General features: G+C 37.3%; 3 protein-coding genes across 5 annotated transcripts in view; 1 reads left to right on the top strand and 2 right to left on the bottom strand.

The window, feature by feature from the left end:
- LOC139946804 (oxygen-dependent coproporphyrinogen-III oxidase-like) overlaps positions 1-21,191 on the top strand; it is a 37,313-nt gene that overhangs the window by 14,385 nt on the left and 1,737 nt on the right. For both annotated transcript variants that reach the window (XM_071944510.1, XM_071944512.1), the window contains 6 exons: positions 14,954-15,076; positions 16,056-16,167; positions 17,626-17,705; positions 18,353-18,432; positions 19,874-19,900; positions 20,391-20,493. In XM_071944510.1, the coding sequence (XP_071800611.1) occupies positions 14,954-15,076; positions 16,056-16,167; positions 17,626-17,705; positions 18,353-18,432; positions 19,874-19,900; positions 20,391-20,493 (525 nt within the window). The remainder of the gene's footprint in view (positions 1-14,953; positions 15,077-16,055; positions 16,168-17,625; positions 17,706-18,352; positions 18,433-19,873; positions 19,901-20,390; positions 20,494-21,191) is intronic.
- LOC139946797 (uncharacterized) lies at positions 495-5,750 on the bottom strand. Of its 2 annotated transcripts, XM_071944498.1 has the most exons (3): positions 5,271-5,750; positions 4,767-4,976; positions 495-2,621 (listed from the first exon to the last, which is right to left on the bottom strand). In XM_071944498.1, the coding sequence occupies exons 2-3, from the start codon at positions 4,962-4,964 to the stop codon at positions 897-899; spliced, it is 1,923 nt and encodes a 640-aa protein (XP_071800599.1). In that variant the 5' UTR covers positions 4,965-4,976; positions 5,271-5,750; the 3' UTR covers positions 495-896. The 2 variants fall into 2 exon arrangements, with proteins under 2 accessions (XP_071800599.1, XP_071800598.1); XM_071944497.1 differs by lacking the exon at positions 5,271-5,750 and having other exon boundaries at positions 4,767-5,003.
- Positions 5,841-11,876, bottom strand: LOC139946800 (uncharacterized). The gene is made up of 2 exons (XM_071944500.1): positions 11,676-11,876; positions 5,841-10,373 (listed from the first exon to the last, which is right to left on the bottom strand). The coding sequence occupies exons 1-2, from the start codon at positions 11,874-11,876 to the stop codon at positions 8,706-8,708; spliced, it is 1,869 nt and encodes a 622-aa protein (XP_071800601.1). The 3' UTR covers positions 5,841-8,705.

Here is a 21,191-nt window from a genome sequence, read left to right as displayed (position 1 = left end):
GTTGACTTTGATAAGCGGTCATAACTTAATAAAAACTACAACTCCCATTATACCACTTTGGTTGTTTAGAGCGATTGTTGAGCTTTCATTTGATGCGATGTTCAATAGGGGGCGCTATTGAAAAAATTTGAGAGAAAAAAATGCATGAACATGTTTTGATTTTTTATAAAACAATTAAAATTAATCTGTACTTAAGGATTAATATAGTATACAAAATCACTACTGAGCACATTATTTTATAGTAATATACACATTTAGTAGGAATTTAAATTTATGGTAGTTTAATTTTACAGAAAAAAGCGTGTCTGTTGTGTGACAGACAGCTAAACATATTTGACTCACCATTATATTTCTTAATACTCTGATTTTGCTGAGCGTTAATTCTTAAAGGTTCTATAGACAGTGAGAATAGACCCGCCCATATGACAACAGTCATCTGAGTTTATTTTTGTTTTTCATGTGACTGGAAACATTGTTTCATGTTTGACAAAACAATGTTCCCAATCAGGTATTTTTGTTCTCAAACACAGTTTATTTATGAAGTCTATGAAGAAAACAAAACATTGATGCACTTGTTTTGTTAATACCCCGAAGGATTTGTACCTCCAGTTAAAAAAAAAAAGCATTTTACTACAATTTTGGGGGGAAAAACACGACTTAACTGGAAATTGATGTTGTCTGACGTAAACCACACTTTCATTTTGTTCTTCTTATTAATTTAACAAATTCATTAACTTTGCAACATGGGAAAACCAATAACATTAAAAGACCAATACTTCTGTGTAATTACAGACAACCAGGCCCCAGGCAACCCTAGGCTACCGAAGTGTTTCCATTTGCACAGCACAGTTCGTTACCTCAAAAGTTTGTATAGAGTAGGCTCATGTGACAAGCCGTTAATCTTCAGTGTCAGGGAGACACCACTCAACCACTCTCTCAAAACCAGTCATTGGGGAAAGACCTCGTACATTTGTACGTAACTTAAATGGGACGACCCGATTAAGTTCCTTCCGAAAGTCACGCATCTGCATCCCACTGAAAGTCATCACTGAACCAAAGGATGGTACTTCTTTGAGTGATGGTATCCCATGTCCACCTGCCATTATTTCAGCACGAAGATATACCAGAAAGCATTCAGTATTGTTGTGATACTCTCTCACAACATTTGGATTATAGGGCCGACCCTGGGAAGGAGATACATCATTGTCTGCAAAGTATGCAAAGCCGACAGATCGTTTGTGCCTTTGCCCCACCTCCTCATAGTATGCCCAACGTGTAGGCTCAAAGTCGCTCCAATTTATAGTCTCAGTGACGACAACCGAGAACCTGTTTTTGCAATTAAGCAAAGGCTTGAATATCTGGAGGAGCTTAGCAAAGCCAAGGTAGTCTGAAAGGTTGGAGGTGAAGACTCTATCAAAGGCTGGCATATGTTGGGATTCATAAAGTGTTGGAAACTCCAGGCAGTTGGTCTGAAAGAATTGGATGCAGAGCCTTCCTTGAGTGGCTAGATCTTTTACCTTGCGGAGAAGGTTGGTCACGTACTTGTGGTACATTACCATTGGGGATGTGTAACCATTGAGTTCGCAAGTGCTTGCTTTCACTTTCAGCCAGTCCCATCCCGAAAAAGGAATAGAGTCTGTGGTAATACAGTAGACAAATTCATAGTCTTTTGGTTGGTGCACCAGATAAACACTTCCAATTTCTTCAAATGTGTTTGTATTATTACGAAAGTCAAGAGGATGGTAGTTGCTGCTTAAACCCTTTCGCCCGGTCATCGTTACATTGTCAAATGGCATGTCCGATGTGTATGATTCGTATGAGTAGAACAACCCATGGTCAAACCACTCTTCCATGGCCCTCTTATCTTCTTGGGATATTTGTACATGCCAAAGGTAACAGGTGGTTTGCTCAAGAACTGGTGCCAGTAAGTCTTTCCTTTGTTTTCTAAGGTTAATTGAACCTTTGACATTTCGTCTGCATTCAAGACCTTGCCATTTTTTCCAAACCTGAGACATAAGCCTAAGGTCACCTTTCTGAACAACTACCAAACCATTAGTGAGCTCATTAAGATTCTGGGCATCCATCTGAATGAGCTCATCCAAGCTGGTCTTGATCAGGTCGTACTCTTTCTTTGTAATGTGAACTGAGTACCAGATAGTAGTCAGACTGCTCTCGATTCCCTCAGTGTCTGCAAACCGAACCAACATAAAGAGAAACAAGACATTCCTTGCCATGACAAAAGGATCAAAATCATTGAGAGTTACGTGAAGCTTTCCTTGGTACCTGTCAGGAAGGGAACCAGCTGTTAAAACTGTATTCCGCAAGTCGCCACAACCAGCAGACAACACATGGTAATCCTGAGCCATGTCCTTCTCAGTCAGAGTTTCTCCAGACCATTCATTGTTGTCAAGATTTAAGAAATCTTTAGCTATGGTATTCCCAATGTAATAAGGTGCACTTTTTGTTCTTTTGACTTTTGCAAGTTCAGTGTTTTTTTCCCGACAAAATGTAGCTAGTGATTTAATGTCATCTTTAGTTTGTCGACATAAGTGCTTATGGCTTCTCCAGTCTATCTTTTGGCACCTCTTATTGCAATACCAAGCGTTGGTACACTGTGCACACTGAAAAAGATTAAACAAAAGATTATCACAAAAGTCATGCAAGAGTTGCGAAGAGATTTTTGTGACATTTGTTTGTGTTGGGGCACTCTGCCTGGACCACCTCATGTTTTTTTTTCTTCCTTATACTTTTGTGTTCAGAGGAAAGCTTGGAAACACCACTTGTTTGTTTGGTTTATAACTTCCCTTTTTTTTTTTTTCCAATACTTCCTCTTTGTTTTTGGTATTACATGTAAGACACCTGTCCCAACCTCACATTAGCTTGAAACTCTGCATATATATCCATTAGGAGATGAAACTGCAAATTTCTGTCAAGATGACGTCATCAGGTGTCAAATTACAAGGTTTTTAAGCATTAATAATTTAATTCTTTCAAAATCATTATCAAATCAACAATAAGAGTCCTTGGGTTGATTTTTGCAGAATTATTTAATAGTAATATAGGTCTTTATTTGTTATTGTGTGCGTGACATTGCATGACCTCTATTAATTGTCATTAAAGCGCCCTAGCGACAGACGGTTAAAATGCAGTTTTTCTTGTGAAATCAACAGGTTTTGAATTACTTTAATTAAGAGTTTAATATTTGAAAAAGATCATAACTCCTGAACCCCACAATAGATTTGTACAATCTACGTAAACATCATCGGAAAGGACTTGGAATACTCAACATGCGCTACACAGAGTGTGACCCCATTTGACATGACTTTTAGGTACAAAAATAAGTTTAAAATTTCCGTATCTCAATAACTGCTGATCATTTTAATCTCAATTTTTTTCATGAGATTGTAGAAATCTGTGTCTGCTCAAACTTGTCATAAGAGATTATACCATTTTGACCTAATTGGGGATTGTATCCAAACATCTTCAAATAGCACTCTCTTTTGAGTCCTCCCCCCCCCCCCCATATAAGTGACAAAATCTCCAAGGGAAGAGAGTCCCCTAGGATACCACCTCAGAAATCTACGTCATGAAAATTTGTCAATCTTTTAAAATTCATATTTTTTGCTTGAATATTCAACAATGATAATTACAGGCATATGGGTCTTCATTTTTTAATGTGTTGGTGACAATATGTGACCTCTTCCGTATGCAACCGAAAGTGCCTTTTTACTTAAAAGTTGCAACTTTTTAAATGTGCATCAAACGATGCTGTAGTCTGGCAAGGGTCTGGACAAGATAGGACCATTGATGAAAATTCAAAAGCGCCTTCTAGCAGCATGCTTAAAAGAGTTCAAAATACAGTTTTACTAGATGTTTGTGGCAAGCTTTTTGATCATTGTTTCAAAATTGGTGTACTTAATGACTTTCATTGAGATCTTATGTGAGGTCAAGTTAATTAAAGGTGCAGCACTATTCAAGGGTCTGCCAAATCACAACCCAACTTGTTGAAACTTGGTTTATTGTTAGACAACCATGAATACAAACATTTGAAGTGACGTCATGGTGATGTCATCTCAATATTTTTTACTTTTGTAAAAATGTTCACAATTATTATGATAATAGCGGTTTCTTATTAAAATAGCGCTCAAACCCGTCAGCCGGTGAGGCGCTGGACAACACTGGTACCCCTAATCAATTGGACATTTATTTCACCCCTTAAACCAAGAGAATGCCTGTGCTGAATATGTGGCGCACAAAATTGAATCTTTCACAAGAAGCATTTCTGCCCTCATTTACCCATGGATGAAGAGGAGCAATGTCTTGCTCAAAGACACGAGTGTCATGACCGGGATTCGAACTCACACCCTAATGACATAACCACAGATTTTAAGTCCAACGCATTAAACTGCTTGGCCACCACATGGCAAGTTGTTGCTCTTTGTGCATATGGTTTCCAGAAAAGTATAATCAATCTTTGGTCGGATACATAATTCTTGGAAAGTCTGGTAATGACAAAATCTAAAAACTTATGATGAGTGTGTTTTATGCCTAGAGTACCACACAATAGGCCTACGTTATGTCTGTTGTTACCAATAAGATAGCATTTCGATGTGTTTTATTGCTCTATGTCAAAGGAGTATACAACACATAAGCCAGTAAATTTGTTGCTGCAATTGACATTCGTTTTAAATACATTATTTTTACAAGCCTAAAATACATGTTTGTGAAAATAAAACTTTTTTTTCAATAATTCAAAGGCACTCTACCGTTTTGATATCATTCTTGTTGCCGCAAGTGTTGCACTTGGGTCCAAATATCTGACACTCTACTGCCTTGTGCCTGACCCTGTCTCTGACTTTACATGATGCAGTGCAATACACAGCCAGTGGGCAGTCATTACAGTGCACAGACGGATCAGGGAGAGCTTTTTCACAACGCCAGCAATGTCCTCGTTGAACATCCATGATGTAACCACACTGCAAATACATCAAGTATAAGAGCAGTCAAAAGCATTTTTTGTAAAATCTATTTCTAATCATAAATTCAAGTTGGTACTGACACGTATTGTAAAGTTTTAATGTCCAGGAAAGGTCGAGATTTGATTCCAAATCATTTCATTAAATCATCATTATACTTCTGGGCCTTACAATGTACACAAATTACCCATTTCAAATGAAGTAAACTTGCTTTCAGTTTCTACCTTGAAAGAGGGATCTCAAAAATAAGTCAACGGGAAAGAAACAAAAGTCTTATGGAAAAAAACTGATTACCTTTTTGTTGTAGAATCCAAACCAATTACTTGCAGACTGTTACCGGTTGGAGAGTGCAGTTCACTGTCACAATCACCAAATTAAATAGGGTTTACAAGTCAACATAAATTGTGTTGGGTTGGGTTATTTTGCATATATACATGTATGTACGTCTTTCTTTTATGTGTTTGTGTGGGTGGAATGTGGTGACATGTAAGTTTTCACAATGTAAGTTGGCATAAATAGCGTCAAAGCGAAAAAATGCCCTGTACACAAAAGAAGAGTTTAAAGAAGAGGTTCAGACTACACAAATGTATGAATAATTGTAGAGTGATCAATTCAGTGTTAGTGAAAACAATTATGTTTTAAGTTTTTAAAGTTTTTGCTGTGAAGATTGGCGCACCCAGTTTAAACTTTATTGTGGGGGATATATGTAATGCTACTATATATTTCAACATTATCAAGACACAAAATAATGATGCATATAAAATCAACACATTTTTAAAAAGGAATTGAAAGTAAAATATACACACGGATGTTTGAAATGTAGTTTCCAATGGGAGACTTTTGAGACACTTGGTGGCAGCAGACTTACCAGGTAAAATCCACTGTTCTCGGTAATGTGCGCATGCTCAAAACTACATAAACAAAGGAAATTTACCTGGTAAGTCTGCTGCCACCTAGTGTTCAAAATTCCCCCTTTGGCAAATTTAATTTTTGTTGGAACTTTTAATCATGTTCCCAATAGGTGGTGTCATGGTTGTCGACCAACCATTAAATAAATCCGTTGTTCTCCCATAGTTTTGACTTCCATAGGTGACTTTCTGCTTGTTTAATACTCCAAAGCAAAGCGAGAATAACCTCAGTCATGTCGGTCTGTTTTAAACAGTGTAATTAAATTACGTAGTGTGCTTTCCCCCTTTGAAAACAATGTTCCATGTACATGTATATACCAACTTTCCCTTTAAGATTGTCATGTGACTGTATTTCGCAACCAAGGGAAATCCCCTTTATGAGAAATTCAGCAAACCTTCTCTTAACAACTTGGACAACCTATTGTGTATAAATTTTTTAATTTTGTGTATATTAATAGTGAACAATACGTAAACCACAGACATGTACATGTTACAACAGGTTGCAATACTGAAATCTCTTCTATGTTTTTGTTTATTTCTCTTTCTTGGATGGAGCCAGTAGTTTCATTTATTTCTAAATCTACAGTACATTGACAGAAATTTACAATAATTGACTTAAAATATACTTTTAACCTTTAACTTTTGTTTAAATTTATCTAGTGTGTTTATATTCTAGTGCAAAAAATACATAAGAGTCTAAATTGCTTAATTAAATGAGGAAACTAATTGTTAAGTTAATACATTTGAGAACATGGTTAACCCAAGAAGTTGAACATTCCTTAAAAAGGCATTAAGTCTTTGTGAAAGACTCCATGAGGTTCTAAACATTGCAAGTTCAACAATTGCTGTATTTAAAACAGTATTATAACCAGGTCCATTGTTTCATTAGTTCAATTTTGTAGCCTTTGTTGCCTCCTTGCAGAAGGATATCAAATTGGTCTAAAGTAGACTTTTAATTTCTTAATTACTTGATTAAGTGAGGAAATTAGTTGTTAATACACCGAGTACATTTATATAAAACAAAACTGTCTACCCAAGTAGAGTATTTCTTACAAAGCACAAGTCTTTAATAAAAGACTCTATGAGGGTTGAAACATCAAAACAACAACTGTAGGATTTAAATACTTAGCTCATTTAGGTTGATGAGCAATTTGAAACACAGCTGTATATAGCCTATGTCTAGAAGCAATAGAAAATGAGAAAACAAGTCCAAAGAAGCCTGTATTTTTATGCAAATCAAATCTCTTTTTGTTAACTCTATTTATGCAAAATTCTCGAATCTAAAACTACCCATAAGCAAGTTTTAACATAAACAACTGTCCCGGCTGTTGCTCTCGACCAATAGGGATGAAGAAACTTTCTTATAAGCACCGGTGCAAAGCTCGTGTGTCACGCCCATGTTTCAACACTTTTTACTGGTTATAAACAAAGGTTTAAACACACCCACGTGACGCGCTCTCCACCAATAGGAATAGCGAAACTGTCTTGAGGTATTTATGAATTTGTATTTAATACAAATAAACTGTTAAAATTAACATTGAAACCAAATTAAAACTAAGAGGATGCTTTTTTTTTTTTTTTTTTTAAGATCCTACGCGAATCAAGCATGAGTGAGTGCAACTGTAGGTTTGATAATAATATGGTAAACATTTGAAATTGAAAGTCGGGTTTTATTCTCAGGGTTTTCTTCATTGATTATAAAAATGATTTACTTTAAAATATTTCATCGCTAAACTTTCAAAACAATACAAATAATTTCTATAGCCATAAACTTTTGTGAATCAAATTTATTTAAAGAAACAGAATATACACATTGACCTTTACATGAGACCGATTTGGCCTGAAAAGTTAAAACACTTGCAAGTCTTGCAAAGTCTATTTGCAACAATGAATGGCACTTGAATTGACTACTTGTCAATAATATATTAAACTAATTGGCAGTAAGTCGCTTTGTGTTTGGTGTTTAAAAGCATCGCAAACTCTTCTTTGGAAACTCTCAATAATGTTTCTTGAGACGACTAATCTACTGAGTGTGTGCCAAGATTTGGACACGATCCTCATTAGCTGCGGGTTTTATGTATTATTTAAACCAAAGCTGAAACTGAAATTTTCTAATAAAAATGATAATATAAATAGCGCCTATTAATATTGTACAGCATACTCTAAAACTGGATGATTAATATGTTTGTTGTACATGTAGAACTATACACTACATGTAATGGCATACAATGTACACAACTACATTAGAGGGCATACAATGTACAAAACCATGTGTCAAAGCCCGACAAGCTGGAAGCCATTGAGAGAGTGGTGCTCACCCGTGACCCATACAAAGTTTACGTACATGACACAAGTTCACACAAACATGACAAATAACTTTTCTTTTTTTTCATTTATACGTAGAAATCTGGTCAAAATTTACACATGGATTTGTGTCCATGTTGGGACAGTGCAGAATGTATATAATCAAGTGCATGTGTAGGAGAACAAATTAGTTCTCCCGGTAGTTCTATTTTGGCTTCTTATCTAGTGCTTTATCACACCTCTAGTGGCGTATCAAAATGCTTTGTTTTTCAGCAGGAAAAGCAGGAAATATTTTGAATTATGAGACCCATTTATGTAGTACACTGTACCTTCTAATAGTTAAGGTACTACACTTTAGCGACACTGGTTAGACAAAATGAGTTGAAAAGAAATGAATTGATTTCTTTTTACATAATGATAGTAGCTTCTTATGTTATATAGCGCTCATATTCGTCACTCAGTGACGCGCACAAGGCGCTTTAACATACAGTATTTTCCTGCAAGGTATCTTGGCCAACTACAGGTGTGGTAGACACCACTCCACAGCTGTGGTCTGTCCATCCATCATGTTTAAAGCATGTGCACGGACACGATTTATAAATGGGACAAGTCTGTTCTTCTCTTTCCTGAAGTCTCGCATCTTCATCCCATTGTACCTCATCACAGTGGTCAGTGATGGTACATCTTTGAGTGGGGGTATCTCAAACCCCCCTCCCATGATGTCTGCTCTAAGGAACTCCAGGAATGACGACGTGTTGTTGAAGTACTCTCTCATAAAGTTATAGTTGATGCGCTGGGTTGGTCGTTCTAATGCAGCCAAGTATGCATTCAGGCATTTCTTAAACACCTGTGGGTTAATTATGTCGAGTCCAACAATGTTGGCCTCAGGTAAAAATCTAATCCAGTTCATTGTCATAGTGACAATAACTGAGAAGCTGTTATCAGAGTTCAGCAATGGCTTGAAGAGTTGAAGAAGATTAGTGAAACCAAGAAAGTCAGCTAGGTTAGATGTAAAGATACGGTCATATTTCGGCATCTCATCAAGGGACTCAAGATATTGATGAAACTGCAGACAGTCCACCAAGGAAACATGAAGGTACAGTCGCCCCTGCAAAATGATATCTTTCACCTTTTTGAGAAGGCTTGTCACATAATTATGGAACATCACCATAGGAGATGAGCCTGGTTCCAGAACAGACTCCCTCACCCTCAAACAGTCCCACACCCCAAAAGGAAATGTGTCAGTTCGAATACAGTACTCAAAAGTGTGATCTTTTGGATCTTTGAAGAGTTCATCCTCTTCAAAAAATCCAAATTTCTTTGCCAAATCTTGTCGCCCTGTTAGTGTTGGGTTGTCAAAGGGCATATCTTTTTGTTGTGTTTCTTTTGGGAGAAACATTCCATGATCGAACCAATTTTCCATCAGCTTACTTTCTTTAGCAGATAGTAACTCAAGAAAGAGTGGTAGTTTTTGTGATTTTACCTGCTCTGTCTTAAACAATGCATTTCTCTGTTTTCTTAGATTAATACATTTGCTATTGGCCCGATTACACTTAAACGATCTCCACTTGACCCATACTTGGCAAAGACAGCCAAGTTCTTTATTTGAAACTGTCACAAGTCCTTTTGTGGTGTCATGGAGACTCTGGGCATCCATCTGAATGAGCTCATCCAAGGTGGTCTTGATCAAGTCATACTCTTTCTTGGTGATGTGAACTGAGTACCAGATGGTAGTCAGACTGCTCTCAATTCCCTCAGTGTCTGCAAACCGAACCAACATATAGAGAAACAGGACATTCCTCGCCATGACAAAAGGATCAAAGTCATCGAGAGTTACGTGAAGCTTACCTTGGTACCTGTCAGGAAGGGAACCAGCTGTTAAGACTGTATCCCTTAGGTCTCCACAACCAACAGACAAGACATAATAATCCCTTGCCATGTCTTCTTCAGTCACAACCTCACCACACCATTCGTTGTTGTCAAGTTGAAGAAAGTCTCTTGCCAGGGCATTCCCAAAATAACAAGGGGCTTCCCCATATCTGCTTAATGTTTTTTGTCCAAGTAGTGAAGTGGCAAGTGTCTTAATGTTTTCTTTAACTCCACGACATTTCTTTTTGTGGGTTGCCTTCCAGTCTCTCGTCTGACACTCCTTATTGCAGTACCAAGCGTTGTTACACTCTGCACACTAGTGGGAGAAACAGAGGCAAAATGACCGAGTTAATGAACATTTCTGATTGTAGTCAATAATTTTACAGAAAGAAAAAGAGTGAAACAACCCAAAACCTTCCCCTAGTGTAAAATAATGTATATTATTGCTCTGCACCACACCTTCAACTTGTTCGGTTGCGTGTCATGGCCTAGCCGTTAAGAGCAGCGGATTCAAGCTCTGATGTTTGATCAGCCGATTGTGGGTTCGAGTCCCGGTTGTGACACTTGTGTCCTTAAGCACGAAACTTAACCGTGATTGCTTCGTAAAGTTGGGGAGGTAGTGCTTTTGTTGTTCGATGATTGTGTTTTATATACTCTTGCCCTTGCCTTCAACACTCTTAATGGGAGGGATTAAAAGGTTGGACCAGGGGATTGTAGTTGGGGACCAGTGTCGCATGCAGTTATGTCCTCTATGCAATACTATCCGGAGGACATTATTGCATATGCAATAATGTCCGCCGGATGGTTTTGCATATGCAATCGTGTCCGCCCAGACGCTGCTGCATAATGCAATTGTGTCCGCCCGGACACATTCGCATACATGTATGCATTTGTGTCCGCCCCCGTGCAAAACCGTCCTTACAGTAAATTAAACGCCCTTAGTCGACGAAACAAGTTCGCCATTTTTTTAACAAGCTAAGTGCATGTCATGAATGACATGGGAAATGTTCAGCTATTGGGTATTCGCTGCAATCATAAAATACGTGAATTTTCATGCTGCATATACGTAGGTTCAGTGCATGCACGCTCGCTTACGGGCGCACATACATGTACAGTCATGTATGTCCACCGGACATTTTTTGCATAGCCCCGGACACGATTGCATATGCAAAAGTGTCCGGAGCGGACAGTATTGCATGGCGGACACTTGTCATTGCCTCTGACACCGGTCCATTTTTAGATTTAGAAGTAAACCTTTTAGATTTGAATTTTAAGTGCCTTGGATTCTTTTTTGTCATGGAGTAGCTTGGTCCTTGATTGCACTGAACAGTTTAAACATAGATCTGGTTTTGTGTGTAATAGATTTAATGCTATTTTGATTATTAATATTAATGTAATGTTTTACTCCAGATTTTTAATTATGTCAAACTGTTCGTGTAATTCTGCTGGTTGCAGCGATTTTTAGTAAACCATTGAGTGAATGGAATGGAATGAACCCTGTTTCAGCTCAGGAGTTGGTGGCAATTACCGCCCCTGGAAAATAGACTAAATGTATATAAAGACCACATTGATTTGCATAAATCTTACATACATCTTTCATCATGAGTTCTTCACTAACCTCTTTGGTGTCACCAGTGTTGCCACAGTTGCTGCATTTCTTGGGTCCAAATACCTGGCACTCGACAGAGCTGTGTCTGACTTTGTCTCTTTCTTGGCATGAGGAGCAGCAGTACTGCCCCAAAGGGCAACCCCTGCATTGCACAAAACGTGCGGGTAGAAGTTTCTCACAACACCAGCAGTGACCAGGCTGAACATCCATAAGTTATGATAGAGGTGTTGATTCCTACAAATTAAAGAACAAAAGGATGGTGTGATATATTTGCTTTGGCCCACTTGGTTACACCCAGCTCATAAATATTAAGTACTGTCTACTTTGCATACAGCTCATGTCAAAGGTCACACCATGACCTGCATTCCCAGGTATAGTTAATATAACGTTTTTCCAGTATGGCAGCTCCTTTGCACAGTGTGTGGATTATTGTCTACCACCCCACGTGAAATACACTACAGATGGCAAACATGCAAAAATGTAGAGTAAAAGAGGAGCATCACTTGCTTTTTTCATTATTGTCTACTTTTGCTTGTGTATTCAAGACCATTTGACGAGAAGCAACATGATTTTTGAGCACATATTGTCGGCTTTTACTTAGTAAGCAGAATGTTGGTTACTATTTTGCCAATTACAGGGATGTGATTTCTCCGTGATCCCCCCCCCCCAAAAAAAAATATATATATATATATATATATATATATATATATATATATTAAGATAACACCATCAGACATGCCCCATATTGCAGAGTAGGGCTCTTTTAAAAAGGAAAAAACAAATGTATGTACGCAGGCTTCGCATATTGAAAGCTTTTACAGCAGCCTATCGTATACCTGCCACCCATCCAACGCAGTTATATTATCTGTCATGTATCCGTGCTCTTGCCAAACCTCTATATTATTGCACAATGCAGACCCCCTTACAATTACACTGAGTGAATTTTTTTATTATTTTTTTTTTTAAGAATTAAGTGTTAAGAGTTTGATTTAGGGAATAACAGTGCGAGTACCCGGTCTTTACTGCGTGGTAATGACCGGGTTGGTGGCTGGCGCTGTTAAGGGACCGAGCCGGAGGCAAGGTTCGTTAACAGCGCCAGCCACCAACCAAGGTCAATACCACGCAGTGAAGACCGGGTACGAACACTGTTATTCCCATTAATAAATACCTTTTTTAGCGAATTAAACGGCTAAAATTGTCTAAATTTTGTGACTTTTCTCTCGGCGGTACTTCCAGACATGTTCAGGGGCCATATTTGAGCTTTTTATGGTTCCCATCTCTTTCGTGCGTTAATCACATTACTGATCTTTGAGACCAGTGACTCTTTTAAATAATGATCTGTTCAGCGCTCTCACACGTGACCGGGTTTTGACCAATCAGAGACTTGAAACCGTCCAAGGTATTTATTAATATCAAAACAAACAGAAAAGGCTATTGCTACAACAAATAGGTCACTTGATGATAATGGGGTGATCTTTTTTTTATACTTCCCCTATCAGTTCTGTTTAAAAGCCTAGGTAGTCTAAATTAAAAAAACAAAATGCATAAAAATATAATATAGAGTTTAGATTACTTTTCAATTATTTCACAGTTACAAAATTCACATGTAACTCAATTATTTATTGTCAACTGAGCAAACTAACATTGTACTTGATAATGTTGCATGCACTATAAAATTTGCCTCAAGATATATTTTGCAAAATAGTTATAAAATGTAAGCAATTCCGACGTTTGAAATAAGATAGACTGATAAGTGTCATTATTATTGAGAAATCAAGTTTTTTTAAACTTTGAGAATAGACTCTAAAGTGTAGATTCATGACTACAATTTACTCCCCTTCGGCTTGTACATTCTATCCACGAATCTACACTTTCTCATCCATTCTCCTTAACTTAACTTCAGAATGTAACTCTTCGTCATTAATGGTATCTTGCAATTTCCTCTGATCTCAAAACTGAAATTCTCCATAAATGTTCAAAATGTTCAAAAAGTAAATATGCAAAGCATTGTTTAAAACCTACCTTTTACAGTATCAATGGGTCCAAGATCACAGAAACGTCCGTACTCTTGCGGATCGTGAGAACACTATGTGACGCTTGGTCAAAGACGATAGTGTTGATGCTGCACTGTTGCCATTGTTACGCTGTTTTGTAAACATTAGGCTTCAAGGCTGGTATCTTGGCACATAATGAGACCATCGTGATTAAAATCAATTTTTAAAAGGCGTGCCCTGTACAAAATGCGTTGAACCAAATAATTGCTCAGTTATTTACGTGCACATTTCACATCATTGTAAATATGTCAATATATATAAGAAAATATTTGTGTATAATGTACCATCAGTCTTGGAGCTGCAAACTACAATAGTAATGCCCACACAAGGGTTTGGCAACAGGTTAATGTAGACAAAATAAATGCTCAGCTTTAAAATGGTACACAAAATGAAAGAAATACCACAAGAGAAAATAACTGAAAAATTAGATAACCTGAATAAATCTTACACTCGATTTTTTTCCGTTGTTGACAGTTGGATGGGAAACTATATACAAACATGTATAATGAATAATATTTACACTGAGTAACATGTTAGTTGTTGGTAAGGCAAAAATTGTTGGTAAGACACTGCTCTAGGTTGTGGGTTCAAATCCCACCCGAGTAATACAAAAAGCCTGTGATTCTTTTCACAGAGCTTGCAAAAGTACCGAGTATGTTGCTTACACACAAAGTGTATATGGGTAAAACCAAAATTAATATGATTTTTGTTGGTGAAGAAACCTCAAGAAACCCTAAGTTTGCAATTTCTATATACATGGGACTGGAACAGGGTTCTCTTCACAGTCCTTTTAAGCATGGGTATCATTCACTAGTGTTGAGAACAATTCACAGGTCTTAAGGATGGGTATCATTCACTAATGTTGAGACCAATTAAGAACTCACTCGCGGCTGTGAAGTTAACAACGAGAAGTCCCCTCAATCCACTAAAAGCGAGAGTAGTAGTCCCGGCCGATTTTCCTACCTTCCACCCAGGTAGTAGTTAAAAAGCAGGACAGTTCTTTTCAGAACCAGAACTGAGAAGTCTTCCGAAATCCGAAAAATCTACTCCGCGGTCGGGTAGTAGATTATAAAGCAAGACAAGTTCTCAAAACAACATGATCTATCCAGCAAGTAGATACACACTTGATGTTATCGCAATCCTGATTTTTAAAAGTTTAAAGAGTTTATTGTGTATAACAGAGAAAAATATATCTTGCTTACTCAATTCCCATAACTGTTTTCACCCATTTAGCGAAACCCCATGATTCCGACTCTGCATTTCAACTACCGCTACTTTGAGGTGGACCAGGACGGGGAGAAGCAGTGGTGGTTTGGAGGAGGAACGGACCTCACCCCTTATTACCTGGATGAAGAGGTAAAGTCAACCATCAAAGAATCAAAATAGCTGATATAAAGCTAGACATTTTTAGTGGAAAATAGAAATTAATTTGTGAAAATGTCTACAAAGTAGGTAAATTTTTGTTACATCTCAAAGATTAAATACCAGGCCAGTAACAATCATCAACAAATCCAAAAAGCTAATATAATGTTACATTTTGTAGTGCATAATAGAAATTTGTGAAAATGTCTATTGAGTACCTGTATATCGTTGTTACATTGTGACCTCTCAAAGATGAAATTCCAGCAGCCGATTTCATGCAACGCTATAATTAATCCTATCTCGAGATAGGACGAGTAACTCATCCTAACTTAGGATGGGTTCAATGCGTCGTAGCGTCTTTGGATATAGGGAATCAAACTCGTCTCAAAACCTAAGATTAGGAAGAGTTTGGTGAAATCGACAGCAGGCCAGTTACAATCTCCCCGGCTCTCAACATTGAAGAGCAGGTGTTGGGTAACACATTAACTAGTATGGCTTGAGAATTCAAATGGATCAGGTAAACTTAGTGGCTTTTTTTCTGTTCATCTTCCTTGACCCTGGTTCGAATTCCACCAGGACAGGAGGAGCTGTGTTTGTCTCAGGTTTTCAGTCTCAACCTAGGCCCAATTTCATAGAGCTTATAAGCAGAAAATATTGCTTAGCAGAAATGTACAGGATACCAGTCACAAATTGTACATGTTACATGCTATTTTGGCTGGTAACCTTGTTCTGGTAAGCATAGTTTTGTGCTAAAAGCAGCTCTATGAATTTTGACCAGGATTGCATTGTCCTCAGTTTTTACTCTCACTTAAAACTTATTGCTTCATCATCTTCTCCTCACAGGTGGTACATATCTTCTTACCTACACATATAGCGCAAGGCACTTTGTAACAGTCTGTAATGTGAATGAAACTTGCATCTATTAAAAAGTAATGATGATTGTTGTCAAATTGTCTTATCTTCCCGGGTATAGGATGTGAAACATTTCCATGGTACATTGAAAAAAGCCTGTGACAAACACAACCCTAAACACTATCCAGCGTTTAAGAAATGGTGTGACGACTACTTTGTTGTTCATCACCGAGGTAGGTACTAGTACTAGTTCTTGACAATCAATCTTCTGACAAACCAAAGAAATTATGTATGTTTTGATTCTTTTACCTTTTTAAACATTATTTTCCAGTTGTTTGCAGCCAACACCCTTTTCACTAAATTTATTATTGTCCATTTGTAATTGATATATGACCAAGTTTGCACGATGAATATTTTTGTTGCCATCTAGACATCAATGTAGCCAGCATGTATTATGAACATGAGATCAGTGCCCAATTTCATGGCTCTGCTTACAGTAAGCAAAGAATCAGCGCTTACAGAAGCAGAGAATTCTGTGTTCACGTCAAGCTTAATTCACAGGTTAGCAGGGAATTCTGGCTTGTGTGCGCGTGTCTCCACGTTACTAGGCATTCTACGCTTAAACAGCAAGCCCAGAAATCAAGCGGAGAACGGTGACCCTACATGTTAGTGCAGAATTTGGCGTAAGCTAGAGCCTTGAAAATGGGCCCTGTTATGAGTCGACAATGGTCTTTGTGTGAACTTTGCCTATATTCTTTGTATTGAATTTTCCTGTACTTGAAATGTAACCTCGGTGTTTGATTTAATTATTCTGAATTTGTCCCTGGCCGGGGATCCCGATATTAATATTGTTCTTTAGATTGATCAAATTCATTTTAATGTCTGTCATTTTATTATGTACTATACTGTATGCTATATGATGTATTTTCCTTATTTTTTACTGTGGTAGTATTTTTATCATTTGCATTGACACAATTTACTTATAAATTCTTTCCATTAATTTGAATTGTTGATGCTGTTACTATTTTTGCATATTATGTGTGAATAACTTCTCTATATTGTCCGTTTTTCAGGATATTTGCAGAATATCTTCTATATATCATTATGAATTAATGATGATAAATTAAAGGTGTACTTGAGTTTATACTTGTTTCTTACTGAGCTTTTTGAACATTTTGATTGCATTCCAGTCTTAAAATGTTGGCTTTGCATTCAAGTCCTCTCTAAGTGTAAAATGTGTTTTTGTGATCGCACTATGGTCTCATTGTTTGATGTATGATGTCACTCTTCTCTCTATAATAAACTTGTACATTTAGCATTTACCTGATTTTATCTTTTAAAATTGCATCTATATAATTACATGTACTTTGTTTTCAATCTGTGTAGTGACTTTTTTTGTCATATTTACTCACATATTGTCATATTTGTTGCACAATATTTATTCTTATCTTATGAATTTATAATTTTCATATCAGGATTTGTAAACATTATTTCTTGTTACTTAATTAGATGTGATTATTATGTATAAAATTACTTGTATTTGATTTGTTGTTGACATTCTTGTAGTGTTTGTCAATAATTAGATAATTAGTGGCCGGGTGTAGGGGTTAGTTGCTAATGTAAATTTATGATTATTAATAATATCATAACCTGTTTTTGTTATTGCTGACATTGTTGCATGGTTTTTCCAGGTGAGAGGCGAGGTGTAGGGGGAATCTTCTTTGATGATCTAGATACTCCTACTCAAGATGATGTTTTTGCATTTGTTAAGGTACATAACAAGTATTTGTATTGTGAAAAGGTACCTAAAAGGTCTTTGTACATAGTTCAGAACTTCATATATAAATAAGTGCCGGAAATTCAGAGCAAAATAATGAATTGGTTGGTCAAAAATTATGTTCACCAGGCTGATTTTGATTTTGCTTGTTTTCTAGTTTGTGTTTTTGTTTACTTTTGACGTTGATGTCTTTCTTTTAAATCGTTCAATTTGAATACAGTGAACTTTTTTCCCGCATTCATTGTTACATTATGTTGTGATAAATCATCAGCAGATCCACTGTGCTTTTGAACTTAGAGCAATATTGAGTGCCAGGTGAACTTATTTTTGACCACATGAGGGCGCTCTCACCAGAGAGCTTTCTTGCTTCACAATCTCATCAGTGTTGTAATTGCCTGTAGTAAGTTTTTTTTTTTTCTCTTGCATTTACAACAAAATACATAAGACAATGAAAACAAAATTTGCTCACCTTTTATGCATCATGTGCATTCAGCTCACACTATGCCCTCACATTTCAATTGTCCTTTTGAAGTGATTGAAAAAAGTGTTCATGTATTTATGGTGATTTTGTTTGTACTTATGTTTCTCGCTTGCTAGTGTACAATATTGTGTAAAGATTAATATTTGTTGCTTTATTTCAGGAATGTGCCAATGCTGTCATACCCAGCTATGTTCCTCTCATCAAGAAGCATATGAATGATGGATATGGACTAAAAGAAAGGTAATTTTGTAAACTCATTTTGAGATAAATGAGCGTGTAGGTTATTGTTATAAAAGCAACGTAGCAGAAACAGATATTGCCTTCTATTTGTGAAACCAAAGTTAGTTAAAGGCAGTGGACACTATTGGTAATTACTCAAAATAATTATCAGCATAAATCCTCACTTGGTAAAGAGTAATGGGGAGAGGTTGATAATATAAAACATTGTGAGAAACAGCTCCCTCTGAAGTGACATAGTTTTCGAGAAAGAAGTAATTTTTCACGAATTTGATTTCGAGACCTCAGACTTAGAATTTGAGGTCTCGAAATCAAGCATCTGAAAGCACACAACTTCGTGTGACAAGGGTGTTTTTTATTTCATTCATATCTCGCAACTTCGACGACCAATTGAGCTCAAATTTTCACAGGTTTGTTATTTTATGCATATGTTTAGATACCCCAAGTGAGAAGACTGGTCTTTGACAATTACCAAAAGTGTCCACTGTCTTTAATGTACAATCAGTAAGGACAGCATATTGCATCCAGACAAGCCTTTTGAGCCTAGTTTCGTGTCTCTTCTTACTGTGAGCAAAGAATCGGCGCTTGCGGAAGCGGGGAATTCCGCCCTTATATTACATCAAGTAGTTCATGGGTTAGCAGGGAATGTTGGCTTGTGCGCGTGTGTACTTCATGTTACTAGGCAATCTGCGCTTACACAGCTAGCGCAGAAATTCAGCGCTTGCACGTAAGCAGAGAAAGATGATCATCAGCACAGAATTCAGCAGTAAGAAGAGCCATGATATTGGGCCCAGTACATACTCATAAATCACTGAATCCAACTTCTTCTTTAGACTTGCCTTTTGTCAAGCATAGCCTCTATGTATAATGTTCTTTGTTTTTGTATGCGGTACCTTGGCCGAGCAGTCTAAGGACAGTGTACTCAAATTCTGTAATTTACAAAATAGGGGGTTTGAATCCTGGCCTGGGCCCAATTTCATGGCTCTGCTTACTGCCGAATTTTGCGCTTACGATCGCGATTCCCCGCTTACTTGCAAGCGCCGAATTTCTGCGCTAGCCTTGTAAGCGTAGAATGCCTAGTAACGTGAAGAACGCACGCGCAGAAGCCAAAATTCGCCGCTAACCCGTGAAATACGCTTGCCGTAAGCACAGAATTCCGCGCTTCCGCGAGCGCCGATTCTGTGCTTACGGTAAGCAGAGCGATGCAATTGGGCATTGGTCAGTCATGACTTTTGTGTTGTTGAGAAAGGCACCGTGTCATACTTGCCTTTTTTCCACCCAGGAGTACAAAATGTTCTGGCAAAAGCTGAGGAGTGACCTGCCATGGACTGGCAACCTCTCAATGGGGAACAGACTTTACTTTAAAAAAAAATATAATGCAGAAATAAATTATTTACTTTTTATAATAAAATAATAATAAACCTGTTTTTCTTTTCTCTCTTAGAGAATGGCAGCTGGTTAGAAGGGGAAGGTAAGTGCAACAAATAATTTAGATCATTATTTAACATCCAATTCAACAAAATACTCATTCTTTGAATGACTCTAATGTCAAGATCTTTTTTGGACTATCCTCTTTTACGCAAAAACAAAATAAACACACCTTCCTGATCTAATTATAAATTTTGTAAAGTACAGAGTCCAGTTTGTAGTGGAAATCTTTAGAATCATGTTGTTTTTTGTTTTTTTAAAGATTGTTTGCATTAAAAAGTATGGGTTATCTATTTTTGTTATTATTAATTTTTTTAGGTTATTTTTAAATGTTCTTCCGATTCCTTTTCTACACTTATGGAGTTCCAACAAACATTTATACTGATGAATGGTTCTGATACAAAACTGATAAAACCAGTAAGGTTTCAGTTTGAATTTTTTTTTATATACTGTACCAATCTTTCCTGTGTCTTCAATGATAATTTGCCTACTCACTATTCACACACCACCCTTGTTTGAATTGTTGGATGCAGGTACGTTGAGTTCAACCTTGTGTATGACAGAGGCACAAAGTTTGGGCTGTTTACACCTCAAGCAAGGATAGAGAGCATATTGATGTCATTACCTCAGTGTGCAGTAAGTACCCACTAATAATTGCCTTTTACATTATTTTGATTTTTACATGTGAATTGACTATATAGAAAACAGCATTTTTTATGTATGTATTATATAATTATTGTATTGGATATCAGGAGCAGAGCACTTGGAGCTCAACTATAGACATGCTAGAGCGCAGAATTTTGTAGTGAGCACCTGTACTGGCGGATACCTATGCTTAGGACTTCATTGTGTATTATCATATGATAAATATTCATTTCGTTTTACCCTACATCCATGTGTAATAAGCACTGTGCTTTCCTAATCCTGTTGGAAAATGGATATTGCAACATTTTTTCTCAGTCAAAGTGCTTACACAAGTGCTTTTCTCAGTCAAATTGCTTACACAATTGCTTTTTCGCTCATTCAATTTGCTGGAGTTGAGCGAGAGGTTGTCTCCAGCCAATGCCATCTCGAGAAACCTCTGGCGGTCGCCTTCCAGACGCATTTTGGTCCAGCATCAGCGCACTAAGCTCAGTTGTTTCTTGTCGTATTGCGTCCTTCTTCAGCTGATCTTTGAATGTTAGTCTCCTCCTGCCCGTGCTCCTGTTTCCATCGATGGGTTCCCCAAAAACTAGGGGGCTCACAGCTAGCTCTGGATGGCAGACACAGAGGCCAGCCAGCCTCATCCTCCATAAGGCAATTTGCTTACACAAGTGCTTTTTCAGTCAAACTGC

Source organism: Asterias amurensis, chromosome 14, assembly GCF_032118995.1.
Source record: "Asterias amurensis chromosome 14, ASM3211899v1".
Taxonomy (NCBI): domain Eukaryota; kingdom Metazoa; phylum Echinodermata; class Asteroidea; order Forcipulatida; family Asteriidae; genus Asterias; species Asterias amurensis.
This window is presented reverse-complemented; position numbering and strand designations above follow the sequence as displayed.